Source organism: Lepidochelys kempii, chromosome 16, assembly GCF_965140285.1.
Source record: "Lepidochelys kempii isolate rLepKem1 chromosome 16, rLepKem1.hap1, whole genome shotgun sequence".
Lineage (NCBI taxonomy): Eukaryota > Metazoa > Chordata > Testudines > Cheloniidae > Lepidochelys > Lepidochelys kempii.
The window spans coordinates 14,020,080-14,034,845 of record NC_136395.1 but is presented as its reverse complement, the minus strand read 5'-3'; the positions used below and the strand labels follow the sequence as shown (position 1 = coordinate 14,034,845).

Genomic DNA, 14,766 nt, shown 5'->3' with positions numbered 1-14,766 from the left:
TTCTCTTTCTTGAGGCTGCTTTTCTGATGGCAATAGTTTACAATAAGGAGCATGAGGGAACACTGGGTATGTGTGAAGGATCTCTCTAATTTATCGAATATAAGGGATAAATGGGAGGTGAAGAGATTAGAACAAGGGCCTTGTTGGTATTCCAAAGAGGGTGTTTACAGCTGGTGATTGGGAGTCAGGATTCTTGTTTCCCCGCTGCAACTGTCATCTTTGGCAAGTCAATGTCCTTCTGCAAAATAGGGGTAACAACAGTTTTGTTCTCTGTAAAATCTAATCACCCGTATCTATCTCACATGGTGTCTGAATACCTTACAACCGTTATCTTCGGAGCAGTCAAGTACACACCTGACTTTTCGCTGTCTTTATTTCAGAAACAAAGGGGGATAGCGGTGCTTAGCTACCTCCCCAAGGCATTGAGAGCTTCCGTTTATGTCTGAAATGCAATTCCAACTCCTTGGATCAAAGCCGCTGACTTATGGCAGAATATAATTAGCAAACGTGCAGCTATTGGTCCTGATGACATTAAATGTAAACTCATGCATAGGTAACTTCCATGTCACACAAAGCATTGGCCTCTTTTTGCTACACAACCTCAGTGTTCTAAAAGAAAGAGAATTACAAGGCAGGGAACAAATTTTAAACATTCAGGCCTGAATTCTCATGTTCACGAAGACCACTTTACACCACTCTGGCAGTGCAAAGGGACTGAAATTTGGATGTAAATTTACACTAACTTAAAGGCAAGTTTACATTAGCAAAATGGTGTGATGGATCTTTGCTGGAATTGGGAAGTGGGCCCTCGACATGCTGTTCATGCCATGTTGACCGTTCATCTTAACTCTGATCAGTGTCCCACTCACCTTCCATTCAGATTCATTAAGGAACATTATTCTGGCACATTGTGCCTGTTCACATTGGATATATGAATTTATAAGGGCCTGGGATCAGACCGCTGGGCCAGGATGTTCTTGACTGAATACATTTGCCATATTATAAACAGGGATCACTGGTTCTTTGTGTTAACTATTATTGTGCCAGTTACTATTAAGTATTTATATTACAGCAGTGCATAGAGATCCCAACTGACTGCAGGGCTGTATTTTGCTAAGTGAGGTACAAACATACAGCAAGAGACAGTCCCTGCCCCAAAGAGATTACAGTCTAAACAGGCCAGGCAGGTAAACCACAAGCCCATCCTTCATTCTAAGGCATTATTATTGTGTCAGATGTTATTTTTGGTTAGATTTGGGATTTGGACCCAAGGGCTATAAATCTGGGGACATCCCTCCCCCCTTCTGACCCCTACCCAATTTCTGCAAAGTCTCTGGGATGGTTCCAGGATTGGGGTAGCTCCAGAACGCCATATAACACATTAATTTGAGACTTGGGGTTGTTAGCAGTTAGATTTAATAGACCTCGCAATATTGCCTTTAACACAAAATAATCCCACTTAGTAGGTTTTTATGGCTTCCGCAGGGACCAGCCCTGTAGTGTGTATTAATGTTTAATATCAAGCAACATCTTTTCAGCAGCTATGGGGAGAAAAGACACTAATAAAAAATTTAACTTGATTGTGATATAATTGTCTAGACTGGTGGTGAAAGTCATGTTATTTCTTCTTCCTTTGCCCCTACTTCTGCTCCTTGCTCTGAATGCTTTTTCTTCTAGCCTACTTCCAGAACCCAGATTTGCCCACTTCTTCCTACTGTCTGGGAGGATATCGTCCACATGATGATTAAGGGCTGGCAACTGATGATTGTTTGGATGAAGATATGTATGCAGGGTTAGGAATCGCCCAAGTTTTTTTCATCATTACCCCAAGACTGACCTTAAACATGGTGGAGGGCAGATACTCATTCTGTGTGTGTTCCTGTCTTTGATCTGAGGTGAACAGAGACAACCAAAATACCGTACAACTCCACATCTGAGATAGTAGATGGGTGATTTGGCTGAGGACTATTACAGGCATTCCACCTAGCATTCCACAATGGACATGAGCTGGAGAGGGGATTGGAGGTCAGATATCACTCCACTTTAATACAAAAAGCCCATTCTCCCAGCACAGTAGGAATTCAGTAGAAAGAAGAGGGCTTAAAGAACTGATCCAGGGAGGCTGACAAATGAGGTAGTTACTGGGGGGTTCAAGAACCAAACAACAGGCATAGTTAGGTCTATGCATGTAGTACAGCTGATCATTAGCGGAGACTGATGCTGATACTTATCTAATGGAGAAGGAGGGTGAACTTTCCACTTTTCATTGTGTGATGGAAGTGTATCATTTGTGCTCATAATCTGAGAAACAGAGGTGTGGCCTGAACAGATGACTAGAAGCTAGGCACTCTGTCCTGAGTTCTAATCCTGACTCTGAACCCAGGATCAGAAGATACCTAAGAACGTACGAGTTCTTCTCATCCAGCCTCAGACATTTACTCCCTCTATGGCACTGGGCAAATCATTCATCTGTCTTTATTCTTACTATTAATTATTATTGTGTGCAGAACCCAAAGCAGCCCATCAGGATCAGGGCCCCATTGTGCTTGGTGCTGTGAAAACATCTCAGAAGCCATGATCCCTGCCTCAGAGCACTTACAAATAGTTAAGCAAAAGGAGGAAGAGATTATGTTTGAAAAAAAACCCAAAACAATATGTTGCCATTTTTATTGAAATTTTTTTTGGGGGGAGAAAGAATTTTTGAATTCGAAATGGAAAAAATTGAATTTGAAATTTTCAACCAGCTCTATTTACATTCTGGGAAGAAACAGGAGAGGAAAAAGGAAGAAGGAAGAGAGGAAGAAAGGGGAACACAAAGTGGTACAGAGTACGTCCTGTTGGGGCTGTATTATTATTACCATCTTTATTTTAACCACTTCCTACATTCTGTTTATTAATTCGTCTCATTCCTGCCTATTTATTTTAACCTCTGCCTATTTCTGTATTTTTTTTCTGTTAAACATCTGCCTATAGTGTTTCTGTGAGATTTTATTGAAACCTCTTTTTCCATTTTTATATACATCGGTGTAGCTGCCTACCCAAAGACTGTACCCAACTGCTCTTGGTAACTCTGTTGCTTCTCCCTACCTCCACCTCTGTTTCTCTATCTGCCTTGTTTCAGAGTAACAGCCGTGTTAGTCTGTATTCACAAAAAGAAAAGGAGTACTTGTGGCACCTTAGAGCCTAACCAATTTATTTGAGCATAAGCTTTCGTGAGCTACAGCTCACTTCATCCGATGCAGTGAGCTATAGCTCATGAAAGCTTATGCTCAAATAAATTGGTTAGTCTCTAACGTGCCACAAGTACTCCTTTTCTATCTGCCTTGATTTCCCCATGCTCACCTACCTGACAGGAGTGTCCTGAGCTGTGTGGAAAGTGTTTGTAAGATTACACATGTTAAAGATAACCATAATATTCATAGAATCATAGACTATCAGGGTTGGAAGGGACCTCAGGAGGTCATCTAGTCCAACCCCCTGCTCAAAGCAGGACCAACCCCAACTAAATCATCCCATGATATTGAGCAGCAGCGTGGTCTAGTGGCGAGGCTAGTGGCCATGAGACTTGGGTTCTGGTCCTAGCCGTGCCACTGACCTTTTGTGGGACCATTAGTCACTTCACCTCTCGCTCTGTGCCTGTGTCTCCTCTTCCACCCTTTGATTGACTCGTCGATGTAGCTTGCCAGCTCTGGCACATGGACTGCCTGTTGCTATTGGTTTGTGCAAAGCCTAACGCTAGCTGTCTCAGGACACTATGGAGCGCATCACTGTAGTATCGGAGAGCTTTACGCTCAACACCTTTGTGAGGCAGGGAAGATTTAGCCCCATTCTGCAGACGAGGAATTGGGGGCACAAAGTAGTTAAAGTGACTTGTCTAAAGTCACGCAATGAGTCAGTGGCCGAGGCAGGAATTGATTGCAGGTCTCCAGTCCAGTGACTTAACCTTCCTCCTCACTGAGGCCCTCTCGGTACTACCACAAGACAATTAATAGTAATATTCCCCCACAGTAGCTGGAAGGAGGTTAAAACCTGTCTAGTGGAGAAAGCTAACAGAGACTGTTCTAAGGTGATATTCATGGCCTCTCTTATATTTAATGTCTTAATTTTTCATGTGGAGTAACTTTAGCTGGTTGGGAATTGTTCAACAGAACATTTTCAACAGGCTATGCGGGTTGTTTAGCTTTCTAAAGTGCCACGGAGCTCGCTTTCAGCAGCACATCCATATGCTGTGCACATGGGCAGACTCCCACATACTCCCGTCATACGCTCCCCGCCACCAACGCCCAGGTACGCTCTGGATTTTGCTGCACCTGCGCAAACACATGCCCACTCACAATCACATGCTGTAGCCTCATGTCACTCTCACACACGCCTTCCCGACAGAAATCCATATTCACACACACGCACACACTTTGTGTGTGTGTCTCTCTCTCTCTCTCTCACACACACACACACTCTGGGAGTTGTACCTGTACACGGCACACATGCCACACTCATATACAGCCCCACTCACACATATCCCTCTTCCCACAAATCCTTATACAGCCAGAATTTAGAAAAGAAGACTTTGTCAGTAATGAATAGATAATTGATACAATCTGGGACCCTGCTGTGCCCTCCTCCCTTGCATTTTTGTCACAAAACAGAAGGGTAAGGACCATCCCTGCAGTGTTCCTAATAAGCCCATTCACCTTCCACTAATGTAAAGCCAAGTATCACCTGGTAGGGGGCATAGTGCCAACGGTGTGAGTGGGGAGGCAGCATGATCTAATGGCGAGAGCACGGGGAAGGGAGTCACAAGTTCTGCCACTGACCTGCTGTAAGACTTTGGCAAGGCACTTCATCCCCTTATGCCTCTGTTTTCCCTCCCACTCATTCTGTGTCTTGCCTAGACTTCAGGCTCTTCAGGCAGAGCTGTCCTTTACTATAGGCATGTGCAATGCCTAGCACAATGGGGCCTTGACCTTAGTGGAAGCCTCTTTGTGCAACTTTAACATAAATAACAAAATAATGGTTAATTTACGCCCACTCCTCAAAGGCCTAGTCTGTCAAGCCAGCTGCCTGGTGTGATCTTTATCCCTCAAAGTTCTGCAGGATTTCTTTTTTTGTTGTTTCTGAAAACTATATAATTATTATTTTATTTCTCTTTTTTTGGCATGACTTTAAAGTAAGAGCTCAGGTTGCATGGAGTGTGGATTACAGATCATCGGAGATAGATGAAAGCAGAAGACACATTTATCTGGCACCGCATTAAAGGGATGATAAACATGTAATTGAAGCCCAGGGTACAGCCACCTTGTGTATCTGGCCTCCTCTCCCCACTGCGGCATTGCAGAGAACTTCCCTGAGAGAAGTAACTGGGGGGAAACAGGGTGTGGAGCGTTTGGGTCCTGACCTAGCTGTTTCACAGGGTAATGCATGCTCTGAGAGAAGGGATAAAAGCCCATAGATGTACATATCAAACAATGAAATATGATCAGATACCCAGAACCACAATACAAGTAGCCCTGGGGCATTTAAAACCTGGTTTAAAGTTTGTTTTCATGTTGTGCCACATACTTGAAAAAATTAACAGCAACAAAAAACATGTCTATGATTACATGTGTAACCATTTTTCTTTCTTCTCTCTCTTTTTTCTTCTATTTCTTTCCTCTGTTCTTGCTCTCCTCTCTCTCTTTCTTTCTTCTTCCCCTCCCTTCCTCTCTTCCTCCACAGGACTCCATAGAATGGAGCAAGAATGAGAGGAAAAAGGCAGACAGAAAAGCATGAACTGGAGGCTTGTTGAGTTCCTCTACTTCCTGTTTATATGGGACCATATAATAGTACAGCCCTCCCACCAGGAACCAGCTGTTATCAACCAACATGTCTCCAAGGAATTTGATTGGCTTATTTCAGACAGGGGGCCTTTCCACCACTCGCGGAGCTACTTATCCTTTGTGGAAAGACATCGTCAAGGATTTACAACCAGATATAAAATATACAGGTATGTTGATTTTTTACAGAACTCATAGCTTTGCAGCCAGTGGGAACTCTGAGGGGTATGGTAGACGCTGGTCATTGGTTGAGAACCGCCAATGTCCTCCTTCAGTCTGGGAGTGCTTCTAGACTATCTGCTGCCTTTCATTAACAATGACAGCTGCTTCAAAGACTCAGGTACGGTAGAGGTAAAACTGTGATGTAAGCGATGAAGGTGTGTGAGTACCATGGTGATTACCACAACATAAAACCAAGGTAGAGAGACAGACAGGAGGTCAGGGGAGAACCTGTCTGATGTGCATGTGAATGTGTCATATATGGGCAAAGATTAAATACATGGACGCACAAATGAGCACATCAAAATGCATTTAGCACTGCTCACACGAACTTGAGTACAAATCTATATGCACACCCAGCCCTCTGCCTACTATACATGCATTCACAAGACGACATATCAATGTATACCAGGGATCAGCAACCTCTGGCACGCGGCCCACCAGGGAAATCCGTTGGCGGGCCGGGATGGGTTGTTTACCTGCAGCGTCCGCAGGTTCGGCAATTGCAGCTCCCACTGGCCGCGATTCACCGTTCCAGGCCAATGGGGCTTGCGGGAAGCGGTGGCCAGCACATCCCTCGGCCCACGCCGCTTCCCACAGCCCCCATTGACCCGGAACAGCGAACCATTGCCTGTCAGGTTCACTCCCTCTGGGGCATCTGGCATTGGCCACTGTCGGTAGACAGGATACTGGGCTGGATGGACCTTTGGTCTGACCCAGTCTGGCCGTTCTTATGTTCTAATACCCACAATAAAATACACATAGACAAGTACAGGAGAAATGTGCCATGTATTCTGACATTATTTTATATACTGCCTGTCCATACAGATTTGATCCACAAAACACTTTGTGGAGTTAAATAATGGCGTTAAATGGGGGCATGGGGTTAACAGCGGAATGAGGGAGGTATTAAGAGGTACCTAACGAAGGGATACAAGTTATGCTTTCAAATTAGATAGGAAATGAGATGGAAATTCATTGAGGGATCATGAGAGACAAGAAAGCCCTTTGCAGATGGCAGAGATTGCAGAGGAGAAGGCTTTCATACCTAGAGCAGTGAGATAGTGTGACTGGGTTGATGAGAAGTGGCAGGGTGGAGAGTAGCCAGAGAATCTCAGTTATATACTCCAACAAATCCATAAAGGATTAAGGAAGCTGAGAGTAGTTTCAAACCAGACCCTAAAATGCATAGGGGAAACAGTAATGGATCTGTTTGTCTGTGATGTGTCTAAGGCATCTGCCACCGTAGTATCCCAAAGGATGGGGATGCTTTTTTGTACATGTGAGGAGGTGGGCATTACATTCTGCAGCTGCTGGAATCTAGAGAGCTGGGATGATGTCATGATTCACAAGACAGAGAAAACCTGAGGTGGGTCAGAGAGTTCAGAGCTAGGGGATAATGCCAAGGGTATGGGCAATGGAGGTAGTTGGACAGTGTGAGTCAAGAAAGGACATAGAAGAGTTGGAGTTGTGGATGAGTCTTCTCCCCTTGCCCAAATATCAGACTCAAATCACCCAAAGGACAAGCTCTTCAGAATGAGCAATAATAGTAAATCACTATAGAGCATGCAGGACACTGAGCTCTGGAATTCCACCCTCTGGTTTAGGTTAGGAGCCGATAAAGAAGCTGAGCTCTTTTGAAAATCTAGGCATCTGTGTCAAAACTGGAGTTGCCGGGATTTTCTTTTGAAAATCTGACCCCTGGGCCTTGATCCTGCTCCCACTCAAGGCACCGGGAAAAAAACCAAAACCCCAAACCAATCTGCCATTGATTTGAATGGGGCAGAATCAAGCTTTATTTAGATATTCAGCTGGGTACTGAGGACTTTTTAAAAATCTGGTTCCAATTGTGGGTGCTGAGCACTAGAAAGTCAGGTCCATATTTCCAAATCCTCAGCAGGTGTGAATCAGTGTGGCCCTTTTAAATTCAGTGGAGCTATGCCAGTTTATAACAGGTGAATATCTGGCTCATAGATCTCAAACCATCCCAACCATAGTGTGTTGTTAGCATTAGGGGTGGGCAAATCTCATGTTGTGGGTTCCACAATCTACTGCACACGTCAGCAAAGCAAGCTGGAGTTCACAAACTATCTAATTCCTGTTAAAAACAAGTTTCCTCCTCAAGGGTGATTCTTGATCACCCTTTGTATTCATCTAGCTAAAGAGAAGCCAGTGCTCTGCATTAAGGATAGCGAAGCCACCCTGAGAATCTGGGGTGGAACAGGGGAGTGTCCTGTATGTGGAGTGTTGAGTTTTTATTGGAATCTTCCCCCTTTGTGCTTTGTTTCACAGACACTGTGTGTTTGTTGCTCAGGCTCTCTGCACCTTTCATACACTGGGTCTTCCATGTGCTTTGCCCTCTCTGTCCCTTTTCCCACCGCATCTCCAAAGCCTGGTGTCGCTAGAATTCGAATCAGCCATTCCGACCGGTGAATTTTGAGTGGGTTCGAAATGAGGCAAAAAAGAGCTCACCCGTCCCTAATTGGAACACTGTAACTTGTTTAGTGGCGATTTCCCCAGAGTGTCTTGCTGTGAGGAAACATGGACACAGCACATTAGAACCGTGTCATTTACATTGAAAACCCTCAGAGATAAAGCCACTGGCAATGTTACGCAGCAACATCAAGCAAAACACAGGATTTTCTAGCGTGTGCAGCCAGCCTCACAAAAAACCCAGCCCCTTGTTTTCCCCTTTCCTGCCACAGCTGAAGTTCAGGCATTTACTATCAGGCCAAGCGCCTTACTCCAGTTGACAAAGGCATCCAAGGCAAAAGGACTCTTTCCCTTCTGCAGAGTTCCTATGGAACTGAACGGCCACTGATATTCTTTCCATAGAATGTTTAAACCAGGCTCTAGAATTCTACCTTGGCGACATAATTCTCTATTCCATTCTGTCGGTTGATAGAACGGATCTCTCTCTTTATTATATTCTACAGGATTTTAGGGTAATTTCCTTAGAACCCTGAAAAGATTATTTTGCTTGTACCCCTTAGTTGAGGTCTGGATCTCATATTTGGTCTTGAGAGGTAGAAATAAGATACGGAGAGCTGTTTTGTATTGAGTGTTGGGTCTTGGACAGTATAGATCAAACCAAGAGATGAAGAATGAGTATTATTCTGACTCAACTCTGATAATGAGGCTGGTTTATGATGCAGTTGAGGATGGAAAATGTGAGCTGTGATAATGTGGATGCGATGGCGGTGCTGGATTGTGGGCTGTCTGCATAGTCATCTAGGTGGAAGGGCACATGGTACTGGAAGCACAGTTTAATGGCTAAAGCTCAGGAGTAAGAAAAATCTGAGTTCTGTTTGTGGTTCTGCCACACATTCACCATGTGGCCTTGGACAAGTCACTTCACTGCTCTATGCCTCCGTTTCCATGCTTGTAGAATGGAAATAATAATACTTGCCTACTTCCTAGAGCCATTCCAAGGCATTATTCATTAATGTCTGTAAAATGTTCCGAGATCTTTGGATGTCCAGTGCTATAGAAAAACAAAGAACCATTCTTTTACAGAGTGGCTAATAAAGGACTAGCTTGATAGGGAAGGGAGGGGCATAATTGGGAGAGGAAACGTGGAATTTCCAAATGCATTTATTTATTTCAGTTCCTGAAGAAAAAAGAAAAAAAAGTGTCCATTCTAACCTCTAGACATGTTATCATCTCTTAAAATCACATACATCACTGTACAATAAACACTGGCAAATTAAATGGGTGACAATACAAAGCTATTTTGTTACATAAGCTAGTTACAAAGAGGGCACCAAGTATATGGAAGAAGAAATGCAGGATTAATTGTGGGTTACAGTGAACAGATTAATTAGAGCTGGTCAGGAGGATGAAAGCCAATAAATAAATAAATATATAAATTTGAAAAAAGAATTCCTAATTTTTATTGAAATTTCAAAATTCATTTTTTAAAAATGTAAATATTTCAGCCACCCTTTATATTCAACATGTGATTCGCAAATAGTTTATAAAGAGTTGATAAATGAGTCATAGATGCCACACGCTAATGCAGACACTAATGTGTGTGTGTGAGCGATGGTTATAAGCACATCAACAGACGGTGTTATATATATGGATATAAAGCAGGGTTATAAGCAATCTGTAGACTCTATAACAATCAACTAACCATTATAATATCTATGAATAATGCATTCACCCTTTATAGACTATTTATAAATGCCCTCAGTATGAAATACGATCAAAATTTCAACCAGCTATATATTATAATATTAATAAGACATATCAATGATATGTAGACAGTCAGTTCATCCGAGATATTCCATAGCTCTTCAAATAGTTTAATTGTTAACCTGAGATGGGCCAGAAACTCATTCCAGTTCTCATAAGATGACATCTGCATGCCCATTCTGGCCCCTTTACTCTGGGTAAAAGGCCCGGAGAGGCATAAATGTCCTAAAAATCCCTGGGAGCATTGTGGGTGCTCAACAACTCTGAAATCTGATAGGAATTCCTGGCCTATTCATTTGTTCATGTCACTCCTCTTTTTGAATCCCTTCACTGTCTATTGCATCACATTTAAACTACTGGTCATCTCCTTCAAGACTCTATATAAGTTTTATCCTCCTTTGGGTTGAGTTACACGTTGGTCTCCCTGACACCTGCCCTGCTCATATTCCTATCCTTGTTAGCCCATCTGCCAATCTCTCCATCAATCCCCTCCATTCCTTTCTCCACACAGCCCTGTGTGCATGGTCTGACATCCCTGCAGTCATCCCCAAAGTCCTATCCCCTTTACTCTATGTCCTTCTTAAAACCCACTTCTGCTGTGCTTTCTATAGAGAGTCTTGCGAATTTGTACAGAAAATCCCTTTTATTGCTCCACATCCCTGATGTCTGTCTACTTGTCTGTGCAGCCATCTTCAGACAGTCAATTCCTTGGGACAGGGGCTGTCTGCCTCTTCTTATATGTCAGAAAAGTCTCTAGCTCATGATGAGTTGCTACCACAAACAAACAGAACAATCATCAACTCCCTGGGTCTCTTTGGGTGAATCACCTCACCGCCCTCTGACTCAGTTTCCCCATCTGTATGTAACCCCAGTATAACTCTGACCCTCTCTAGTTGTGGCTGTCCACAGAAAGAGAGCTTGATAAGCCTGAGAAAGACTTGCCTAACAGAACAGGGTATTTTAAAATGAGAGGTCCCACGTTCAGTCCCCACAGCTGTTGACCCTCTGCATGGTAAAGGGTTAACAAAACCCAACTCTGTGATGCAATGTGAGCTCCGTGGGTGACAGGTGCCATATGAGTGAGGTAGCATTAATTTTATCCTTAATTTTCAGCCTGGAGTGTGGGTTTATGTGCCTGGACAGCAGTGACAGGGGTGTGATGTCTGCTCCATGTCCGTTCAGAGGGATAGCCACCATTTTCTAGCCAAACACTGAGAACTTGATTCACATTTACACTGAAGCCCCTTTATGCCACTCTTGATATGTAAAGGGACTTTAAAGTGAGCATAAATGTAACATAGTCCCACTTTTAGTCCCTTTATTATGCCAGAGAGGTGTAAAGAGGCCAGAGTGTAAATAAGAATCAGGTGCTAATTCTTGAAAAGGGGTGTGTGTGTGTGAGTGAGAGAGAGAGAGAGAACAAAATCCAAAGCTAAAATCTTCTCCATTCAGAGTGTGCCCATTCCCAGTGCCACTTCACCAGGCTATTGTTAGATTTCATTTTCCTTCTCATTCACAAACCATCTGGATTTGCAGAAATCATTAAATAAAGACTGCAGAACAGAGCGTCTGCATGCCAGGGAGGAGATTCACACCCCAGGCCAGTCTGCAAAATAACACTTGACAAGTCAGACACCTTCCCCCCATCCCCTCGGCTTTTTTAATTTCTTTTTTCTTTTAGCAACTTCCCTATCATGTAAGCAACTGTGGCCTTTCTTCCCACTAAGAAAGCTGCAGAGAAGATAAAGCTGTTGTTCTACATTGGGAGCATTTATCAGCATTAGCAGAGAGGTGCCCGCAATTGGCTACTTGCCCCATCCCAGCCCAGGTCTAATTACCCACTTCACACTGTAGACTGTGTCCTGTATCACTTACCTAACCTCATAGACTCCTTGTCCAGTACAGTACCACACAATGTGCGAGACTCGGCTGGGAATTCTCTGAATTTGAAAGGAAATCGACTTTACAGTGACCTTTTAGACCCCAAAACAAAATATGGACACTCCCCAAATGGATCCTTTAGAAAATAACCCACTACCTACCAATTAGCTGCCTTCTCAAATTACAGGTTAGGAGTTTGGTGCAGTCTCTTTATGGCCTCTGTGACACAACTGGGACTCGTATCCCTAACTATGCCTTATCTTAAAGTCTCTCTGTCTCTCACTTATACCTCATGGCAGGCTTTCTGTCCAAGTGTAGTAGCTTAGATACCAGTAACATCTGAAGGAATATTACCAAGACTCCTCTCCACCACATTCAGGAAATTCACCGCATTCTTTCCTCTTATATAAATGGACAGGCTCCATGATATTTCTTATTCTCTGCTTTGGTTTGGTTTTTTAGTCACACTGCCATTCTGGGGATAGCAAGTAAGTTTTCATACGAGGGTTTTACTCTCTCGGCGTAAAGGAGACATCATCTTTTATGTTTCTACGCTGGAGGTGAGGTTTTTTTCAGAAGTAATGTAGCAGGTAAAGGACAGCAGGAGAAGAGATGAAAAGAAGATCTTGTTGACTGTGTGGAATAAGCAATGGGATGCTACAGAGCACTGCATGTAAGAGTGAAATTTACATAGTTTACATTATGCATGTAAACTAGCGATGTACATTGCTTTGTAATCAGTAAACACCTTGTAAATAAATATGTGTAAACCAAGAATTTAAATCAATTTACATAATGTGTGTAAACAATGAAACCTTCCAGTGTTCTCCTCAATGTAAACGTTAATCTGAAAATGACACTAACACAAGTTTAGGCAACTTTATGAGAGAGGCAATTTACATTCCCATCTCACTGCTCTCACACTGCAGCTTGGCAAAGATGACACATTCAGGAGACCGGCGTAAACCAACCAACCAATTACATCACGTAGTTACTCGTTTTCCCACAACCTTCATTTTTCATGCAGTTCAGGGACCAATGTTGTTACAGTCCCTGCATAATGAATCTCCATGCATATGGATAACTGTTCATATATTTGCATAAAGGAGAACAAAGGCAGGGATGGAGGATGATGGGGCTTGCTGGGGCCTGTATAATACTCTGCAAAATCCTGTGGTTGCTGGGTCATACAGCCAAGGAATTTGGCCTTCATCTGGGTTTGATGAACAGCTGTTCTGGCTCCATTTGGATTCAGATGGTCAGGGTTTCAGAATATCAGTGGCAGCTGTGATATCAGACATTCCATCTCATCTTTAATAATCTTGAGGGGCGCTGACTGATGAAAGCATAAACTGCAAAAAATTAATAAACTTAGAAATCGTTCCAGGCTAACATCTTAGATCCAACCATCTCTCCAAACTTTGGGGAAGGTCACGTCCTCCTTTGAATTTAGCAGCTCAAACCCATGTCTTCAGGGGGGTGGCACAAGGAGCATAGGAAAGGAGTTTTAATCACTGAGCCCTCTGCCAAGAGATACCACATGTTCTTGGGCCTAGAAGGGAATTCTGTCCCCTCTCATTTCTCACCTGAATGAGTCCCTTTCTTATGGAGCGATAAGGGAGCCAGTCAAATTTGGAGATTACGTGCATCAAATTTGGAGATTATTCACAGTGCTCCACTCACTGGTCCCCTCCGCACTGCGCCATAGTGGACCTCTCTCAGACTCAGCTGGGCCTTCCATGTTCATCACAGATGTCCGAAGGCAGGCAGACTGAGGCCTCGTGGCTTATGAGCAGTTTAAAGGTTAACAAGCCAAGGAGAAGCCATCACTCAACCTTGTGGGTAGGCTTTTAATTCCACTTGTAAAACAGGCAGATGCTTATTTCTGCAGAAGCAGTTATGTAAAAAAGGAGTCATCAGCTGTCTGACGCAAGGACTCATTTTGTTCTGTCACCAGTAGTGCACAGGGGGATGCCATGACTGTACCTGTTATCACTTTTTCTATTTTGGGATCCCCCCTCATAATTTTTTCCCCTGTGTTTCAAGTCTTACTTCTTCTTCTTTTATTCTGTCTGACTACCGCCCACTGACCTCTGTAAGTGCAGCAAGATAAGCCCCACTGCAACAGCCATCGGAAACATCCACGCTGATTTCCCATGCTCATCTTACAGACCCACTGTTGGACAAGGCAAGTTCAGTCAGAAACCAAGGGCCGGTCTCCTGAAAAAGCATGATTGCAAGAAGGTATAAGGGAATCAGTACGCCCTGGAGACAGAGCAGGATGGAGAGGGATTTTGGTAACAGGGATTCCTCTGCAGGCAATGAGAGATCCATTACATCCTCCTTCGGGGCAGGTCGTGCAATGTGCAGTGGTTTGTGTGTGCAAACAGGGGTGGCATGCAGCTGCCTGCACCTCTCTTAAGGAGCTGATTATACAGGTATAACAGGGCTTCTGCAGCCGGCAGTGGCAAAGGTGTCATCTCTGGATAGCAGCACAGGTGATGCCAAGTATCTGATGCCAGGATCATGCTTCAGGGCCGTTATTTGTTGGTGACCGTGCTCTGTAACTGATTGCGCACTGGCATCTCTCTCTCTCTCCAGCCCTCGGAGACTATTTCCCATACATCTCGCTTCACAGAGCTCCATCCGGACACAG

The 14,766-nt window shown here is 43.7% G+C and overlaps 1 protein-coding gene across 3 annotated transcripts in view; it reads left to right on the top strand.

Moving 5' to 3' along the window:
• BRINP1 (BMP/retinoic acid inducible neural specific 1) overlaps window positions 1-14,766 on the top strand; it is a 93,078-nt gene that overhangs the window by 21,437 nt on the left and 56,875 nt on the right. For all 3 annotated transcript variants that reach the window (XM_073314213.2, XM_073314211.2, XM_073314212.2), the window contains one exon: window positions 5,716-5,983. In XM_073314213.2, coding sequence (XP_073170314.1) covers window positions 5,766-5,983 — 218 coding nt within the window. In that variant the 5' untranslated portion in view covers window positions 5,716-5,765. The remainder of the gene's footprint in view (window positions 1-5,715; window positions 5,984-14,766) is intronic.